The 20,615-nt window shown below is 48.6% G+C and overlaps 1 protein-coding gene across 1 annotated transcript in view; it reads left to right on the plus strand.

The window, feature by feature from the left end:
• CTNNBL1 (catenin beta like 1) overlaps window positions 1–20,615 on the plus strand; it is a 207,577-nt gene that overhangs the window by 178,860 nt on the left and 8,102 nt on the right. Inside the window, exons 13-15 of the mRNA XM_006144120.3 lie at window positions 29–109; window positions 16,770–16,907; window positions 17,114–17,186. Of these exons, the coding sequence (XP_006144182.1) occupies window positions 29–109; window positions 16,770–16,907; window positions 17,114–17,186 (292 nt within the window). The remainder of the gene's footprint in view (window positions 1–28; window positions 110–16,769; window positions 16,908–17,113; window positions 17,187–20,615) is intronic.

A 20,615-nucleotide genomic window follows, 5' to 3' on the forward strand; every position in this document is an offset into this window, starting at 1 on the left:
TCATGCCTGTGAAATGTCTCTCTTTCAGGTTGACAGACTAATGGAGTTGCATTTTAAATATCTGGATGCAATGTCGGTGGCCGACAAGAAGATTGAAGGGGAAAAGCACGTACGTATCCCTGCCCGTCTCCCCTGCTATTGACCTGCACTTCTTTGGATCCCTCGTGTACCTCATGCCTCCTCCCCCCAGGAGTGGTAAGGACAAAAGTGCCATCCACTGTCATGCGTCATCTGACGTGTTGGACAAGCAGGGCAGATGACAGTCTGCCAGTGGCATCACTGCTCTTCTGGCAGGAGGGACACTTTTAGAAGGAAGTACATGTAATGTCGATCCGGGCCTGACCTGGGAGTCTGGCAGGTAGCACAGGTACTCCTGACAGGAGCTTCTTTTAGGAAATCCAGCTGAAGCCCAGTGCTGTGGCAGGTACCAGGTTGCCAGAGTACACTTGCCTGCTTTCTGTAGTCCTGAGGGAAGATTCGAAGGAAGGCAGTCAGAGGATGTAAGAGCTGGAAGGAAACTGAGAGGCCATTGAATCCAGCTCCCCCTTTCACAGATGGGAAACTGGACACCTAGAAAAGGGAAGCTCAGACGTGTGCAGCAAAGTAGGACGCCAGGTTCAGGGCGGCTGCCCCTCCTTTTCTTAGGCCGATGGTTGCCAAGGGAAGCAAAACCTGCTAGATTTTTCTCTCGAGGAGCAGTGCTTACTTTGGTGTTCTCCTACCTCTGTGTTTTCCACCTGCTTCTATTTTGCTCTCTGCCATCTCTGGTCACTATAGCTCTTTCATCTGTATCCTTCCATCAGGGTAAGTTGTCCTATTTGCTGTTAATGTCTCCATCGTGTTCCGTCCTCTACAAGACACTCCCCAGTCTTCAGTCACATTACAGAACGACCCTTTCCTGCCTCTCTCAGAGTCTGTAGGAGAAGGCATTTTTTTCTGTGATCTTGATTTGCTCTATCGCTTCATCATCCTCATTTCAGTCTTCTTGCCTTAAAGATGCACTTGAGGCTTTTGAGCATCACTGGAAAGAGAACCAGTGACAGCACTGGCCCTCCCCGTCTACACTGGGCCGTCTAGCTCGGTTCTACGGCATAGCTGCGTGCATTGGGAATTACACAGGACCCTTCCCCCAGCCGAGCCCCCGGGCCAGGATCAAAGACAAGAGCCTGGGTGAAGACAGTGGCATGCTGTCTTTGTCCTGCTTCTCTCCACCACTGGTATCCAGCCTTCCTTGTCACAAAATGTACCTTCCGTTTATGAATTCCGATAGCTAGGAAACTTGGTTTTGCTTGAGGTTTTTTTTTTTTTTTTTTTTTTAATTTTCCTGATTTCCCTATGATCCCTAAACCTGCTAAGTCCTCAGATGTTTGTTGATTGATTTAATTGATTGGCTGAGACTTTCTTCTTTTATACAGTGATACTACTGCAAGATAAAAGACAGAGACTCTAAATTCTGGGGCCGGACTTCAGACACTAACATGTTCCGCACACAGTTCTTTTGTTCCACACACTGACCTCCCTCTGTTTTGTTCTTGCATGAAATCTTCCTTTCCCATCTTTCCTTCCCTATAGAGTAACTTGTCCATAACTGAGACTTAGTGATTGTTCAAGTGCCAGACCATTATGTTTTTTCTCTTTGTCTGAATGACCATGAGAATCAAGTTGAAATTCCCCTAGAGGGAACCAGCAGTTAGCGTAATGGCTATGTCGCTGGACTCCCACGTAGTCGACCGTGGTTCGCGTCCCGGACCCGGTGGCTTAAAACTCACGCCGGGCGCGTGTGCGTACGTGCCCAAGATCCCGAGAGGAGAATGGAGGAGAAGGGATTGCGGCGTGACCACCCCCCCTGGGGGGTGATTTCTCGCTTTCTGTCTCTATGTCTCTCTCTGTCTGTCTGGCGAGCGCACGCGCCCTATAGCGAAAAAACCTCTCAAAAAAGAAAAAAAAAAAAAAGAAATTCCCCTAGACATTTGTATGGAAGCGGCCATCAGACGACTAGAACTCCAGCCGACACAATCCCTAGGGGGAGCTGCTGGAGGAGATTTGAGGGTAGGAGGAACACACGGGATCCAGGGAACCTAGGATTTTAATGCAGGCACCACCTCTAAATCACTGTGAGCCATGGCATTCATTGCCTCCTGTAGCTTTGGTGTCTTAGTTCTGAAGTGGTCTTACAGTGATCTCTTAGGTCCCCTAAGCTTAATGTTTTCCCTGAGATTGGGTTGAACCTTCTTTGATAGCTCTGCCAGTTATTGACAATGGAATGGAGTCAAAACCCAGTGAGAGGTTGATCAGTGACTGACAGGAGCAGTGGCCTTAGAGTAAAAAAAGGATAAAGTATGGGGGGGTCGGGGGGCATTGCTAGCTCTGAGGCCTTGAACAATTGGGTTGACTTCTCTAAGCTCTGGTTTTCTCATCTGTAAAGTGGGAATACTAAAACCTCCCTTCGGGGGTTATTATGAAGACTAAGCATAAAGTACATAAAATCCCTTGCTCAGTAAGTAGAAGCTACTGCTAGATTTTCCAAGCTTCCTTCGGGATTCTTGTGTAACTTTGAAGTAAGCCAGGCGGTCCTTTTCCTAACAGCGTCCTCCTCGCCAGATGTCCCAGAAGGAGTCGCCCGAGCAGAACAGTGTCGGCCCCATCCACGCTTTGTTGGAGGGGAAGCTTAGACATCTTTTGAGGGAGACCAAGTAAGCATTTGGGCATGGGGAGCAGCTTGCACGGAGCTGTTCGGAAACTTGGCCCGCCTCCCACAAGATTATCTATTATCAGCATTGAAGAGGGTGTGAAATTGATTAGCACTGACAGAGTCATCGCTGCAGCCACCCTCCCCAGCATTCACAGGGTTGCTGTGTACCACAGGCACCAGGGTCCCTGCCAGTCCCTGACAAACATCTGTCTCCTTGATGCCAAGGCCGTTTTGCTGGGCACTGGCAAACATTCCAAGGCCATTAGTGCTCAGCAGCCCTGGTGTTGCTCAGAGAGCCAGGGCGGGTAGGGGTGAGGGCCGCATTTGTGAACAGCGTCTGCTGCCAGCACTCAGGCTCCATCCTGGCAGATGAAGCTGCCTCACAGGTGGAAAGCAACTTAGAACAACGCAACCCCCTTTCCGCCTCATGCAGACTTCTCTCGTAAGCAGTCTGTCCTCTCACCCCCATTCTATTTGAATGCCCTGTACCAACTGGGAATTCGGCAAATATTTGTTGACCTGAATTGAATGCTTATTTCTTGGGCCTTTTGATGACACTGACTGTTGGATCAGTAATGAGGAAATAGCTCATATCCTTCACCAAAGCCGCTAGATCACAGGTCAGGTGTTGACACTCAGTACCTTAGAGACACCACCTTCCCTGTGAGCACCAGCCCTCCCTGGGTGCAGTGCAAGTGCCCACAGTTTACAGCCGACCAGGATTCACTGGAGAGATGCCAGTCATCTGGCAAGTGTTGGTCAGATGCCTGCTCTGTGCAAGTGCTGGGCCTGGCACTGGAATGGGGAGGGGCAGGTGGAAGTGCCAGGAAAGGGTGGGCCCCAGGAGTGGTGGTGGTGGTGGTGCTGCTGCTGCTGCAGGCCAAGGATCCTGAGGCAGGGAGGGTCGTCTTCAGAGGCTCACCGTAAGCAGCTTAGTGGATGAGGCAAATTCCCACTGAGCCTTAAAAGACAGAGCTGTGTAGAGCATTTCCAGGCTGGGAAGAGACAGCAAGGGGGGCAGGAGAAAGCTGGCAGGTGGCTTGGTGGTTGGGGGTGCTGGATTCCCACATGGCCAGCCATAATTCGAGTCCTGGACCTGGTGGCTTGCTTTCTCACTTTCCCTTCTCTCTCTCTCTCTCTCTCTAGTCAGATAAAAAATAATTAATAAAAAAATGGAATTAGGTAAATAAATATTTTTTTTAAAGAACTTTCCGATCTTTAAAAAAAATAAAATACAAAAGGAAGCCAAGTGAGAGAGGAAAGGGATGTAAGAATGCTCCAGGAGTGCAGGGTATGAGAGGGAGAGCCTGGGCTTTAGAGCCAGGCCTTTCCCTGGTTCTCCAACTGTGGACAGATAGCTTAACTACCTCCACTTTGTTTTTCCCCTTGGTGGTGTTTGATTTGGTATTGGAGGCACATGTCACGACTGCTGACTTTGAGACATTACATAGATAGGGCCACGGCTGGCCATGTGGGCATCCAGCGACATAACCGACATAACCGCTACACCATCTGCTAGTCCCATTGTTCTTCATCTACAGGGATCATTTGCCCCTGCCTCTCCCACACATCAACATATTGTCTTCATTCCCTCGGATCCCTGCAGATTTTGCAGGATCCGATTTTGCCTTCTTCTCCACCCTACTTCTGTCACTGCCACCACCTACCTGGGTGCCTTCCAGCCCTTGTCCTCCCCTCCCTCCTGCCCTAGCCCTTTTCCTGCTGGTACCTCCTTTTCAGGGATCACCATGTGTGAAGTAGCCACACACATGTGCAGACACACACACATCGCTGCTTTATAACCTGTCATTATTTAATTTATCTGTTTATCTCTGGGACTCTTCTTCATCTCTCTTGTTTATCGTATTCTCAAGAATTATGTCATACCAACATTCAATAAATGAAGAACCATGGCTCATTAGATAAAATGAATATCTGTCCTTGAGTATGACAGAAGAAAGAGGGTCACCCTGGGCCCACCATGTTACTCCTTAACTCTAATTTTTACCGCTAATTCTTGTTTTATCTTAATGATTAGCTCCATCATTAAAAATACTTACAAATAACTAGAGAGAGTCTATGGCATAACTCCAGCAATATTCAGTAAGGAAAAATACCCCTATTTGGAAGAGCCTGCAGGACTGATAGGTAATTTTATATACATTCAGTTCAAATCACATTATTGCAGTAATCTATGACTAGCAAAGACCTCCATGTCTTGGGCAGGTGCCCGTGCTTTCATGTTGTATTCAGTAGCCGTGAGGTCCCAGGGCCACGGTGTTTCTGGACATACCCTCGGGGTTCCTGGTTAACAAGATTTGACCTGAACTTTAAAGGGCATGTAATTCTTAAGTCTCTTCTCGTGTGCAGCCGTTCTCGTGATCTGTAAATATCCCGGGTGCTTGTCTCAGCAGATTTCACCTGGCTCCCCAAACAACTGGAAGCCCAGAAAATACCAAGATCCCTGATTTGGAAGATGCCCTGACTTCTTACTGGTTCCTCCGAACTTCCCAGCTTGTGCTGGTTAAATGTACAGAGCAGGCCTGGCTTCTGACTGTCAGAGTAAGACCTAATTATATAGGCACTGGCAGGGATTTCTAAAAGAGGGAGGAGAGCCTTGGAGAGAGGTTTTCCCTCTTTTAGTTCCTGGAAAAATTATACTCAGCAGGCTTATTCAATAAAGTGTTCTTACCACATACTTTGCACTGTAATGACTTACAAATTGCATGCTAATTTTGCCACAGTTAAATCATTCCAGGCTTTATCCTGGAAAGAAAAAGATGGATTCCTTATAATGAAACAGTATCCGCAGGACTTGATGTCTTAAACAGACTTTGACTGTTTCCTTAGTATTTGAAACTCGTTTAAAGATTCGTGGAGAGCGGGTGGAGGGCAGGAGCGACCGTGTGCAGTACGTGACCCTGACGTGCCAGTGAGGGGTAGGCAGTGGGGTGAGGCTGCCATTGATTCTTCTAACAGAGCTGAAAGCTTCTGGGTCAGGCTTAAAAAAAGAGGCTCCTGCTAAGAGTTCCCCTCAGCCCTTCTTTAAACCGGTGGTTCCCAAACTGGTGGTTCTCAGTCTAAGAATTTGCTAGAACAGAGCTCCGAGCCAGTAGAAACAAGTGAAGTCGGGGGAGGGGTGTCACTGGGCTGCTTCTTTTCTCTTTTGCCTCCCTGCCTGCCCTTCCCCAGTCACAGTCATCCTTCCTAGAGCTGGAAGAGAAGCCAGAGGACCTGAGTTCTGGTCCCGCACCTTCGCCACTTACCTGGCCTTGAGCGCTGTTTTGCTTTTCTGATCCTCTGCCCTTTCAGTCTTTGGGGCTAACAGGCCCTTCTCCACCTACTGACCTCACAGGCTTGTGGCAAGGTCTGGTGAGATCAGGGCTGGGTGCCAGGACTTCCTAAATCTGCAGACTCCTAGCCAGCTGCCACCTGATTGTCACCAATAGGCTTTTCTGACTTAGCTCACCCAAAGCCAGGCTTGCGGCCCTAACCCTGTAGAATCTCTTCTTTGTCCTCCCCACACCAGGGTCATGGCCAGTTTGACCAGGTCAAAAATCTGGGTGTCATGTGTTCGCTCCCCTCTCTGCCTCCTGTCACATACCCACCTGGTAAACTCCACCGCTGACATCTCTGCAGCCTCTCCACTTTGCTCTGTCCTCACTATTGGTCCGGAAATTCAGGCACCATCATCTCTTTTTCTTGCCTTGGTCAGCACCCTCCCAACAGGAGTCTTCCTGTCTCCAGCACAGTGACCAGAGGTCTTTCCAAAATGAAGGTTCATTTATACCAGTTCCCTGCCCGAGAACAGCAAATGCCAGTCTTGTGTCACCTTCGGGATATTCTCTGAACAGCTTTCTGGTTTGGCCCCTGCCTGCTGCCCTGTCACAGCCCTCGCCCCTCACGATGTGCAAGGCCGTTCCATACCGCCTGTACTTCCTGAATGCACGCTCTCACACCTTCCAGACATTCTCCCACTGCTGTTTGCTCTGCCCCAAATACCCCTCTGTGCCATCTTCTCCACATCCTTTTCCAACAGCTGACGAATCCCTCGTGTCCTTCAGGGTTCTGGCTAACAAATTAGCCAGCAAATATGTATCGAATGTCTACCATGCACCGAGCATGCTGCGTAGTGCTTCGTCAGTTCCTGCAGAAAGGCTTCCCCATGCACCCTGTTCCCTACAGCCTCAAGATGCACAGACAAGAACCTCTGCCCCTACCAGCAGGGCCATCATAAGCAAATTTCTTAAACTCTCTACTTCAGTGCCCTCATCAGTAAAGGATGAGACTAGTAGTACTTGTCTTTTAGGGTTGGGGGAGGAGTAAATAAATGAATACACACACATCACGAAGAATGGTTTTGGGCAGAGGAAGTGAGCTGAGTGGTGGCTGTTACTACAGGTATCTTTGGCCTGCACCCTTGTCTGTCTCTTTTCTAAACTAAGTCTTCACAGGCACAAGCTGATCTCAGTTTATTTACTTTCTCCGTTCCTCCAGCAGGATTGTTGTTTTCTGGCCTTACATCATTGCCTCTGCTGTCACAGAGCTCTGGTTCTCTCAAGGCTGGCTTATACATTATCAAAATTCAGATGAGTGGGGCCAGCAGGTGGCGTAGCAGTGAAGGCACTGGACTCCTACATGCCCAACCGTGGTTCCAGTCCTAGACCCGATAACTTTAAACTCATACCACGCGTGCATGCATGCCCACCAAAGATCCCGAGAGGAGAATGGAAGAAGGGACTATGGCATAGCCATCCCTCCTGGGGCATCGTTTCTCACTTTCTCTTTGTTTCTGTCTCTGGTGAGCACATGCACTATAGCAAAAATCTAACTTAAAAAAAAAAAATCAGATGAGCAGTTCGGGGTGTGTTCCCTGAAGTGCGAGGAATAAGTAAAGTTAGAAATTGAAGGCACACCCTGCTGGAGGCATCCTGGTAATGTAGAAGGAGCATGAGCTGCGAGGTCATGCGAACCAAGGCCACATGCCAGTTCTGCCACACACAGACTGTTCACTGGGAAGGTGCCTTGCCTTGTGTGTGCTGTTTTTATGGTGGCATTTATAGGGTCATTCTGAAGATGAGATCGTCTAAAAACCTGGCCCATGCTTACTTGCCAAGGTGGGCCTAACATGTCAGTCTCTTGTGGGCAAAGCTCTGTTCTGAGGTCCCTGGATTCTTACCCAAGTCGCCATCGGTTATCTGGGCATTCTCGAAACGGTTCCTTTCACTGATTCTCCAGCCTCAGCTTCCCCAGCTGAGAGACTTGCAGTGTCTGGGAACCTTCCCTAACACTCCGCCCTAGTTGGGAAGCTTTGGAGGAAGGTGTTGCTGTGCTGGTGTTCGTGCCTCTCCCCTCTCCATTCACGTCTCTCCCTGTGGTTTAAGTTTCTTTCCCTTGCTTTGTTAAAAAGAAGAAACTGGTATTTTCTGAGCTGGGCAGCTCTGCCTGACTGCAATAGTAACTGTGTCATCTTCGGGGGCTCCGTGCTCAGGCTGTGTCATGTCCCCTCTTATTAAGGCAAGAGGGATTCCTCTTGGCTCCATAGCAGCCTCTTTTATGACTGTCTCCTTCTATCAGCAAGGGGCAGCTTGCTGCCTGTCAGGGGCAGATTAGAAACGGCTTCCACATGCTCATTTGGAGGCTTGCGACTTGACTGCCGAGAGAGATAGAGGCCCATGGAAAGGTGGCGATTTGGGTAGCGTTCCTGAAGACAGATTAACATTTAAAGTGAGGCTGTGGCTGCGAGAGGGGAGACCGCACACACAACCTGCAGAAATGGCACCTTGGCGCTGCACATACCACCTCCTCGGGTATCTTTGGAGATGAATCTGTTTATTCTAGCAGCCCCCAAACAGGCTGCTGCTGCTGCGAATTGCAATCTGTTCTACGTAATGCGCCATTCACTGAATTACCATCGAAGTTTTTATTCTAGCCCTCTCTTATGGAATGAACAAAACAAAACCTATCAGAGTGTCTTTTTTTAATTTTTATTTTTTAATTCTTCCAAACTGCATGTGGAATTTGCTGGTCTGCCTAGAGATTTTATTTCCCCCCCCCCGAGTTGCTTCAATTTATGGGAAAAGATAGACCAAGAAGCTAGATGACCTTACATTTAATGCCACCACTTTGCATTAGTCCCTAGATGGGGTGTAAAGAAGGAAAATCCCATCTATTTGCTCATATGCTAATACTGGAAAAGGTCTATAAAACAGACTCTTTTTCTTTGAACTGTAAAAGTGAACACAGGCTTGGAGCCAAATCCATGTAGGTTTCTATCCTGTCTCCAACGTGGCTTTGTAACCTTAGGAGCGAGTCATCCCTTTAGCCTCAGTTTCCCGTTTGGAAAGGAAATGGTAAAGCAGAAGCCCCCTTAGCCGCTGTTTTACCTCCCAGGTCTCAGTTACCTGTGGTCAACGGCAGTCTGAACATAGGTGAACACAGTACTGTGAGATATGTCGAGAAACCACGTTCACATACCTTCTGTTACAGCACGTTGTTGTAATTGTTCTTTTTTATCAGTAGTATTGTTGATCTTCTCTTACTGTGCTCAATTTATCAATTACGTTAGCATTAGTATGTACGTACAGGGGAAAACACAGTATTACACCGGGTCTGGTACCATCTGGAGTTTTCGCCATCCACTGGGGGTCTTGGAATGATCTCCCATGGATAAGGGAGGACTGCTATAGTTCTTACGTCTTGGGGTTCTTGTGAGGAAAGAAGAGGAAGCTATCCAGGTGCTTGGCACAGTACCTGGCACTCGGTAAAAAGTCGGGAAATTTTGCTATTTTTATTACCCCATTTTTGCTGTCTCTTGCCAGAGTGAAAGGACTGATAGAAAAGGGCCTTGGACTAGGGAATTGTGTCCCACTAAGTCGCCAACTGAAATTCAGTGACAGTCATTTGACATCTGTCTCCATTTTTCCATCTGTGAAATTTGAAAACGATCTTTGCTGTTCATACCCAGCCCAGGGCCTGTACAGCAGGCGAGGTTAATGCAGGAGCCCTGCTTTGAAAGTGAAAGTGCTGTGCGGATGCTGAGTTGTCACTGCCTCATGAGGAAGGCAGTCACCTTCACTCTCCTCAGAGGGGAGAGTCGAATGCATTAATTTGTAGAAGACTTCCTTGAAGCCTTAGCTCTCCTGTCTTATTTCAGATACAATCCCAAATCCAATGTACATACCGATTTTCACTCTGAACTGTTGTAAAGTGAGCTGTATTTACAACACTAAAGGAGGTCACTGGATTCTTGGAATTTCTCTCTAATCCCAATTATTCAGATTCCCACTTGAAGAGCACTTGATTTGCATGCCCAGATTGTTTTAAAATGGCTGTCCCTGTGGTAACAGCAGACCCAGGAGGTTTAACTTACTGCTGAGAGGATGACCATCATGTCCTGTGGAGGCGATGTTGTGTGTATTCAGCTTGAGGTGTTTCTCAAAGCGAACTCCTATAGTGACCCGGGAATACAGTCAGTCAACATTGTAAACCCTTCATCAACCTATGTACAGGCAGAAACTCGCACATACAGTTATGAACGTGCTTTGGCCCAAGATGTGCCACAGGTAACCAAAGCCAAAAGGAACCTTCAAGAGCTCCAGATCAGAGAAGACAGGTGAGGCGCACCAACCACTTCCATCCTGCATTCAGTGCAGACATCACTAATCGATTTCAGGACTCTTTCAAAAAAATTTCAGGACTCTTTCGCACTGAGTTCCAACTCAGCTTTGCATTCCTTCTCCATATGGCATGTTGCAATCCGTACCATGGATCAGAGTTGGCACTCAAGATGAGCCCTGTTTGCCTTACCTGCTCTTGTGCAGGGTTCTTATTTATAAGTAAAGAAGCTGAGGGCAAGAAAAATTTAAATGGCTTGCCTGAGGATTCTGGCAAATTACTGTTAGGGCTGGGGTCTGATCCCATTTGCTTAATACTCTGTCCTCGTTTAACAGAGGAACTTGTTTGTAGAATTAATATATCAGGTTCAGAGAAATTCCAGTGTCTCACCTAAATGTTTTTTTGCACTGTCAAAGGTTCACTTGAACAGAATGGGATTTTTGTGACCATTTAGTTCACTATCTGCATGTACTAAAGAAGGTTGGGCTGCAGGCTTAATCTCTTCATGAGCCAGCAGGCTTCACTCCATTTTGTCTAGTCACTTTTTTTTTTTTTTTTTTTTTTTTCTGTAGAGCGCGGGCACTCACCAGACAGACAGAGACAGAGAGACAGAAAGTGAGAAATCCCCCCCCACGGGGGATGGCCACGCCACAATCCCTTCTCCTCCATTCTCTTCTCTGGATCTTGGGCACGCACACACACGCACCCTGCATGAGTTTTAAGCCACTGGGGTCCAGGACTTGAACCGCGGTCAACCACATGGGAGTCCAGCGACATAGCCATTACACTAACTGCTGATCTCTTGTCTAGTCACTTTTAAAACATGCTCATTGGTGTGTGAGCATTGTTCTGTTTGTTCCTAGTGGTGGAGGAGCAAGTCCATGTGTATTACTAGCGCACTCGTCAGTTATTTTTGACCAGACTCCTTCAGTTCTTTGGGAAACCTTTATGAGGAAAGGAAGAAGGTCAGGAAGAAGCTCATAATAATTTTTTCTTTAATTCTCAGACTTTTTATATTATTTCTCCAAAGACTAAATTATAGCTAGATAATCATGGCTCGAGTTGTGCTAACAGCCATTTTCGAATTTTGGGCACCGTTAGAAGTTCTTCCAGATGTCTAGCTCCCCTTCATCACAAACAGACATCCAAGGCACTGTACCAAGTCCTTCTCTTTTGATCTTTTTGTTTCGTTTGTTTTAATTTATGATAGAGCACACACACAAAAGAGAGAAAGAAGCACCCTCCGCAGAGCTCAGTCACACCACAATCCACTTCCTTCAGTCTTCTAACCCACCAGGAAGACTGGCAGGAGCCCTGCTTTGAAAGTGAAAGTGCTGTGCGGATGCTGAGTTGTCGTTGCCTCATGAGGAAGGCAGTCACCTTCACTCTCCTCAGAGGGGAGAGTCGAATGCATTAATTTGTGGAAGACTTCTTTGAAGTCTTAGCTCTCCTGTCTTATTTCAGATATAATCCTAAATCCAATGTACATACCGAGTTTCACTCTGAACTGTTGTAAAATGAGCTGTATTTACAACACTGAAAGAGGTCACATACATATATACCCAGTGTGTTTGTGGGCCAGATGGACAGGGGACCCAGACTATGGTTGGCATGTGGTTTCCAGCTCCTCGATCCAGTATGTTGCTGTCTTAAAGCCTGGCTCAAGGTCAGTTTTTTATCCAGTGTTTTAGAAACCCAGAAAAGGAGCCAGAAATTCATGAATCCATTTATAATATGTTGACCCTGTCCTTATATTGAAGGACGGGGTGGAAAATGAAGGTGACATGCCATCTAACTTCTTTTTTAGAACAGACCCAAACTTCAACGATGTACCTAAAAGAATAGTGCCCAAACTTTCTCACTTCCTTATTTTCCATCAGAATGGTGTATAATCATCCTGCTTCTACTTCCATTGAAACACAAAGTGCATGTCTGTGCTCACATTCCCCGAATCCATTCAGCAGTAAATATTCCACGCCACGGAGTTGTAACAGGTTAGATAAGGCGCTATCCTGACAGCAGTCAACTTCACTGCGTGCTGGTTTCTATGGCGCTTCTAAAACTGTCAGGGCAGAAACTCCGTCTTCTGAAGCAATCTCTGTTTCATCTTTGTACACGTTCAACACAGCAATGGTGATGCCTTTCTTGGAGATGAGCCACAGTCGTATCTCAGATCTACATTTGAAAATTTCACTTTCAAATCATGTGGTCGTATGTCTAAAAGTAGAATGTCGAATCCAACATTGTCAAGAGTCTTGAAATTCTGAGGAAAAGTGAAGTTTGGCATTGGACTCCTAGGTCCGTCCTTTCTAGAAGACAATGCCAAAAACCTGAAGGGTATAGTGTGGGGACCAGCAAATGGAGTAGCAGTTATGTCACTGGACTCCTACATGGACAACCATGATTTGGGTCCCAGACCCAGTGGCTTGAAAATCACACCGGCGTGTGTCTGTGTGCGTGTGTCTGTGTGTCTGTGTGTGTGTGTGTGCGCGCGCGTGCGCGCGTGCTCAAGATCCCAGGAGGAGAATGGAGGAGGAGGGATTGAGGTATGACCATCTCCCCTGGGAGATGATTTCTCACTTTCCCTCACTGTCTCTGTCACTCTCTCTGGTGAGCATACATGCCCCAAGGCAAAAACCTCTTAACATAATAATAAAGGGATATAGTGTGTACCTATCTGGGTGAAAAGATCAGATTACGGAGGAAAATGTGTAAAAGGAAAAATCGCTAGGAACATCTCTGACTTACTTAGAGAAACTTCATTTTGCCAAGCTCATTCTTGAGCCTTTCTATTACTCTTATTTAACATCTCCCTTTGCTCTCCAGACACCTCTGAAGTCTGTACCTACACAAGGCACAGGCTTGAATTCTGCTACTCACGAGCCCTGGGGAGGTGGCCCTGCCCGAGCTAGTCTCCTCGCCTGAAATAGGAAGAAGAATCTCTGCCTCCTAATATTTCCAAGAAGTACAGGACTTACTAGGCAGAAAGCACTTGTCATATGCCTGACACACAAGCCCAGCAGCTCTCGCGACTCCGCCCCAGTGGGCAGGTGGCAACGACAGTGGTTATGGTTCGGCCTCCTTTCACAGTGCCTGCTATGCAGTGATGGATATCGGGGGTCCAGGAAGTCAACAACGGTCACCACCACCCTCCCTTCCTCCATTCCAGTGTCCCTAGTAGTGGTACTAATACTCCGCTTTGTTCTCAGCCAAGCGGAGTCACGACTCCTCTATGCCTTGATCCATGCTGTTATTTTCTTTACTTGGAATATCGTTTCCAGCCAAGCAGCTCAAGTGTCACATTTCCTTTGACCTCCCTAGCCCTCAGACAGACTCAGTCCATCCTTCCTCTGGGTTCTGTAGTGCTCCGTAGAGTTTGATAAGTCCTGTATAACAGCCATCATTGCATTTGTAAAAGGAGCCTGTTCAGGTTCAGCCACGATGGTGCCCAGGTAGCTGGAGGCCACATGAGAAGCCTGGCTTTGGTTCCCGGGCCAAGCTGAGAATGCTGGGCAAGGTTGTGCATGCCTGTAGTCCAACCAGGAGACTGGGGCAGGAGGATCAAGGCACAGGGAGAGCCTGTCAAAAATACCTGTCTGTCTTTTTCTCCCCTTCTGACTCTTATTTTCTGTCTCTTTCCTCTCCCTTTGTCTCTCTCTCTCTCTCGTTAAAAAATAATAATTTATTGATCTCACTAGGCCATAAGCTCCTGGGCTGTTTGGCCTGTTCTGTCTGTCTTTGCTGTTCCAGCACATCACACGTAGGTTTTCAGCTCACAAACATCCACACAGCGAATGAGGGCATAAGACATCTCTGTCTCGGCTGCGAGCTTTCGGGAGAAGTGGGTGCGCGACTCTCTGCACGACTAGCCCCTGTCTAAGAAGGCAGGTGCTTAATGCACGCTTCTGCTGACAACGGCCCATTTCTTAATCTGTCAGTCGTTTTATGGTCATGGTTCCTTCTGACGGCTCAGACTCCTGTCACTGACAGAAGCCCCTGGGACCCTGTTTTCCACTCTCCCAAACTTGAAGAACTCACCGCTGTGGTCATCAATCTCCAGCAAGAATCCTTCAGAGACTATTTAGACGAAGATAATGCACTTCTTTATTTGCCCAGGGGGCCAGGCTGTAGCAGCACAAGGCTACTTTTCATCTCGCTCCTAAAGGCCTCCCTCCGTCTTTGAAGCAAAGAGGGCTGTAGACCGCCAGCCTCTGCGCTGCCTGGCGTATCACCACCACTAATTCCTAGCTTCATTTAGTAGCAAATTCCTTGGTAATCTGGTAATCGTGTTAATGCCCACAAGGTAGTCATGGAGCACTGGACTGATGTCCAAGGAGTTTAAAAATAGCAGGACCTCTTTAGTTTCTCATTTACTCAGAATCATAACTTCCTGCTCCAGAACTCCTAAGTACTCAGCAGCTGGGGGCCCAGGAAGCAAAATTACTCCTGACTTCCACTCATGCAAAAAGCATTTGGTGCTAATACTTTACACGTCTCTAATGCTGTAGAGTTTAAAGTGTTATTACATATATGGCCCTGACTACCAAATTTAAAGAGGGCACAGAAGGGATTGTTAATCCCATTGTACAAATTAGAAACTAAGACACTCAGAGGTTAAATTGCTCATAATTCCGTAATTACCAGTTACTGGGATATGGGCTCCCCAGGGATAGGGATCCTATCTGATTCATCTCTGACGTGGAAATGAGTAGCAGAGTGATCTGACCCCTGACACCGCCATGTTCCTGGTAGCAGGAACACCCTCCAAGGTGTTGAGTCAAGGCAGAAAAAGATTAAAAAAATGAAGGGAAGGGGATGCCATGATCCTAGTACCAAAGAGCTATCTGGGGAGGTTGTAGAGACAAGAAATGATCAGAAAGTAGGGGTGAAGCAAACCAAGTGAAAAGGAATCACACGTAGTAGCTGCTGATCAGGGTTGGCGGAAAAGTTAGGGTCTCCCAGAAGAAGTGCCTTCTGGGTAGTTTCAAAACTCATTACAGGCAGAGGCTGCAGAACAAGGTTCATGCTGTCTGCATTCTGCTTACTCACCCCTGCCCTCCGCCCCCAGTCCACACCCAAGACACAAGCAGGCCTGCCCTTCCTTTTCTGACCTTTGACCTTTGCTCAGAGCTGGGGGTTGAAGACAGGCAAAATTCAGTCTGTGTCTTCAGAGAGCTCACAGTCTACCTTCATGAAATAAAAGCTGTAGACAGAGTTGATGGTGACTGAAGTGTGGATGCGATGTGCAAGAAGAGGTCGTGTGGCCAAGTTGTCTAAGGTGCTCTCAGGAATGTTGGAAAGGAGTTGTTGGCCTGAAATAATCAGGAAGGGCTTTGTGGTACAGGTAGCTTAGAAATACTTGGGCTGGAGAGGTACCCCACATCCCTAGGAGGGCGGGCAGAAGGGTCCCCAAGCTGGGGAAAAGAGCTGTTTCGGGAGAGTGTTTATTAATAATCTCCACTGAGTGGGGTAGGTTAGGAATGAGGGAAAATACTCTAAAATTGTTGCAGTAATGATTGCTCAACTCTGAATATAACTAAAAGCTATTAAATAGTACACAAAACTTTAAATGGGTAGATTATATGGTATGTGAATTACAAAACTGTTTTTGAAAAATCGAAGGCAATAGAGAGGAATAGAGGAATAACGAGTTCGAAAGGCATTCTTATCACTTATCAGGGCTTTGGCCTAAAAGGGCATTGGACTCGGGAGATGTGCTGGAAAGATTGCAGCGTTTTGCAGCTGAAAAGATGTTTAGCCAAAGAGGCATCGGTGCGCAAGCTGGGTACCTGTGCCGTGGCCAAGACGCTAAGACAGGCTCGGAGAAGGCTTCCCTGTGTGCAACTTGATTTGCAAGGAAAGAGAGTTAAGTGTCTCGTAGAGAGGTTATTTATGAAAGCCAAACCCGAGAGTACAGAATGAGTGGAAGCAGATAAATAGCTTAGATTTGTGTTCCTTCAGCTTGTTTTTTTAGGTTGAATATGTGGGTGAGATTATTTTGGCCCTGACTCATAAGACAGAAAAAAACAGGCCTTAAACTCAACTCTTGGAGCCTCTTTAATCCATTAAGAACCAGGAGTGGGGCCAGGAGGTGCATGGTGGTTAGGGCTCTGGATTCCCAAGTGGCTGGCTGTGGTTTGAGTCCCAGACCCGGTGGCTTGCTTTCTCACTTTCTCACTTTTCTCCACTCTTTCTCTGTCTGTCTCTCTCTCTGGTGAGTGTACATGCCCTATAACAAATTTAGAAACTAATAATAATGATAAATAAAATGAAATAAACTTCTTTTGAAAAAAAAGAACTAAGAGCATAAGAGTGGTTCCTTAGAATGATAGGAGGATACAAATCAAGAAGTGGTTTTCTTTGGGCATCGTTGTCATTGCGTTTCTTGTGTGTATTAGATGCCCATTCTTTCCTCCTCGCTCTGTCCAGCTTTTGTTCTCACGTGTCCGTTTATTTCCAGGACATGGTACGGCGTGGAGAGATCATAGACAACGACATCGAGGATGAGTTCTACCTCCGGCGCTTGGATGCAGGGCTCTTCGTTCTCCAGCATATCTGCTACATCATGGCCGAGATCTGCAATGCCAATGTCCCCCAGGTAGGAAGGGCTTCTCCTGGGTGGACCTAGCCACCCTGCCTCCTTCCTTGACACCTGCTCAGGTAGAGACTCTGAAGGAAAGAGGTAGATCACACTCTCCTTGCATTCATCCACTCTGTGGTTGGGAGTTAAGACAAGTATTCTGGTGTCTGCCAGGACAAATGATCCTTTCTCTTTCTCTTTCCATTCTTTCCCTTTCTTGTTAGATCCGTCAGAGGGTTCACCAGATCCTAAACATGCGAGGAAGCTCCATCAAAATTGTCAGGCACATCATTAAGGGTGAGTTGGATGCTGCTTGTGGCTGGGCCCGGGACCTGGGTGGTGTTTGCCTTCTCCATCTCCATCTCTGTCTCTGTCGCTCCCTGGTGTTCAGTGCACAGTATTTCCTGCACTGAAGGCTGCAGCATGGTGTGCAGCTCCTGGTGCGCCCAGGTGGTCTGTCAACACTGAAGGCTAACCTGGTTGTTCTCTGCCTCCGACCTACTGCTGCCAGAAGTTCAAAAACACATAACCACAAGTACGAGGGCTTGGAAGTGTGTGCTTAAAATCTTAAAAATAGAGGCCAGCAAATGGCATGTAGGGCACTGGACTCCTACATAGCCAATTGTGCTTTAAGTCCCAGGCCCAGCAGCTTGAAGATCACATCAGGTGCGTGTGTGTGTGTGTGTGTGTGTGTGTGTGTGTATGTGTGCATGCCTAAAATCCCAAAAGGAGGAGAGGGGACTGTGGTAAGCTGCATATCATGGAAGAAGACTGCTTTCTAAGGGAGGAAAAGCAAGGAGGTGAAAACGAATAACTGGAATTATGCAGAACAGGAAGCAGTGAAGTGGAGGCCATGTTGCACAGTAGTGAGTGCACACCTGCCTCCAGTCCCGGCCCTGCCTGCCCTGCTGTGTGTGCTCACCATCATCTCTTCACTGAGAAGCGCTTTGTAAGGTCGTGTGGGCACTGACTGACCGCACTCAGTGAGCGCCAGGCTCACCGCGAGCGCGTTCACGGCCGTGCTGAGCTCCCCCCTTTCCTCACACCCCCGCACTTCCCAAACAGTCGGGTCTTTGGCTGTATGCGACCCTCCAGTGTGACTTTGGAGAGGCCCCAGTTGGCAAGCAAGCCTCAGTCCTCACAGGCAGGGCCCTGTACTGAGGAAGCGCTGGGGTGCAGCCACAGAGGGACCAACAGGGGAGCAGAACTAGCTCCTGCCGACCTTAATTACCCATAGCAGAGTTCAGGGCAAGTTGAGAAGGGCCAGTGGCCACAGACAGAGCCACTTCCCCTCTGCCCTTATCTGCCCATCTCTAGGATGAGGGCCTGGGCTGGACTGCCCCAGAGGTTTGCCTTGAGATTGCTCGTCACTCCCATCACGGCGGCAGAGGGACCGTGAAGCTGCTCAGACCTACCGCAGAGTGAAGAGTAGAGCCTGGGCTCCCAGGTCAGGCCCCGCTCTGAGTCCTGGCTCTGCTACGTGCCTTTCCCTTGGGCAGGATGCCCCTTGCTCTGTGACCTCATGGGCTGAGCAGGCTATGTGAGACCCTGGATGAGGTGTGCAGACTCCTAGAAGTTCTCAGAAATGCTAGCTAGTGTGAGTGTTTCGAAATTAGGGTGAAAATTACTGTCATCATTATAAGTGAGGCGTGACTTACATGCTGTGGGAAGCCCCGAGAGAGGCGTGGCATTGAGCTGGGTCTGAGAGGGTGGAACAAGGACGTCCCAGAAGGGATGACGTGAGCAAAGGCGCGAGGCCTGGAGTGCACATGTTGGGCACAGCCTCCCCAGCGGGCGGGTCCGCAGTGCCCATTTTGTAGATGGGAATATGAGGTGTTGGAACCTGTTGCTTTTCCTCCAGGAACGGGAAGGAAGGGGGGTCCCGTCTGCAAACCTCACCTGCCGGCTTGCCTTGCGTCGTGGCATTGTGGGTGCTCCGTCTCATTCTCGGTGTCAGATTCGCATGAATTACTGCCGAGTGTCATTCTGCCTCCTCCCTAAGGTGTAGCTGTGGTGATTTGCAACTCCAGCCTTTAAATGGCATTTACTTTTAACGCCCACATGTTCAATTAGAACTTTTTATTACTCTCAGCTCAAGTAGCTTGCGTTCAGACTTCTCCCTGCACCTCCATCCCTGTAATCAAAATAATGATCTTCCGAGAAAGCGGCAGTGTTTTTAATGGGTGTGACATGTAGTAGGTGGGTGTCTTTCTTTCTCAGACCCGACGAGGTTCTTCAGAACCCTCTGTCGCCATGAACCAGCCTCTGGCTCCCTCAGACTCTGGTTTATTTCCCAGCACCCATTTGAGTGTGCAGCACATACTGCATGTAAGTAGATGTTTGTCGACCGAGCATCTACGCATGTGAGCAGGTGAGCCAGCAGGTGGATGGTCTGTGCAGACGTGTCCTCGTGCCCGCCGCTCCCTCCCCCACCTCTGTCCATCCCCCCGGTCGAGTCCGCCCTTGCCTTCTCTCTCCACTGCACTGCTGCCGCGCCCCTCCAACCTTTCCCTTTTCCCCATCTGTAACTTACCATTGTGGCACCCTGTTCGTTTACCCCCAGCCCTCATCGCGGTCTGCAGGTGTTTTCATTTATGTGTCTGTTTACTCGTTTGACTGTCTCCTACGTTAAGCACAGGCCTCGCCCTGCAGGGTTGCTGTCCATCTTGCTCACCGGGTTTCCTCAGACCCAGCGCGGTGCCAGGCACACAACGGGACTGGTTATCACGGTCAGCATTTTGTTGAGGGCCTCATTTCTGGCACTGGTGAATGAAACCTGCTGTGTGAATGTCCTGGCGGATATCTTACCGAGAATCCCCCCAGCTGGCCGGGCCCAGCGCTGGGCCAGGTCCTGCAGGGTCCCCAGCACCCGCCCTGGTGGAGTTTATAGCCTTCTGGTAACATGAGCACATGACCAGCTATGGTTCTAGCTAAATGAGACTCACTCCGGTGACTGCCCAGCTGCACTGCTTGGTGCCAGGCTGTGTGTCCCGCACTAAGATGCAGAGACGGTCCTTGAAGCGTTCACAGTCTCGTGGGGAGAGACGCTGGAAACTAATTATAAGGTGCTAAGTGCTGCGTTAGAGCTGTGAACAGTGCTAGGGAGTGCAGAGCCGGAGCAGCGTCCCAGGGGAGGGGCCTCTGGGGAGAAGAAGGAGGAGGCGTTGCTGCAGGGCCCTCCAGTCCTGTTGGAGGCCCAGTGATTTGGGATACAGGAGGTAACTGCATCTTTCTGTTGGCCCACGGACAGTAGACGTTCTGTTTGAGCTCAGGAAAGATGCTAGTTTGGGGAACTGGAAGTCCTTCTCGTGCGAGGGGGTATTTAAAGCCAGGAGCTAGATGCCATTGCTCAGGTTGAAGTGACCCTTGACCACGAAAAACAGTTCTCTCTGGTAAAGGCTCTGGGCCCCACCACTGGCACACACCCCTGCCCTGCCTCTTGCCCATGGCAGGCAAGGGAAGCCCATCTGCAGTGTCAGGGGCTGGATGGAGCCTGCGCAGTGTGACCTGCCTCTGACTAGGATCTGTCACTGGTGGCGGGAGTGTCGTGTCAAGGTGGGAAGAAGTGAGGCCTCGCTGGGGGGTGGAGGCTGGGCTCGGCTCCGGCCTACCTCTAAAAGCCCATCTGGTTCTCCTCACTCCCCCCTCCCTCCTCCACCCTTCCTTCAATCAAAAACCCCGAGAAAACAAAGCCTCATAAAGAAAACCAGCTCATCAGTCTGTCCT

The sequence above is a fragment of the Tupaia chinensis genome, unplaced genomic scaffold (genome assembly GCF_000334495.1).
Source record: "Tupaia chinensis unplaced genomic scaffold, TupChi_1.0 Scaffold000115_1, whole genome shotgun sequence".
Taxonomy (NCBI): domain Eukaryota; kingdom Metazoa; phylum Chordata; class Mammalia; order Scandentia; family Tupaiidae; genus Tupaia; species Tupaia belangeri.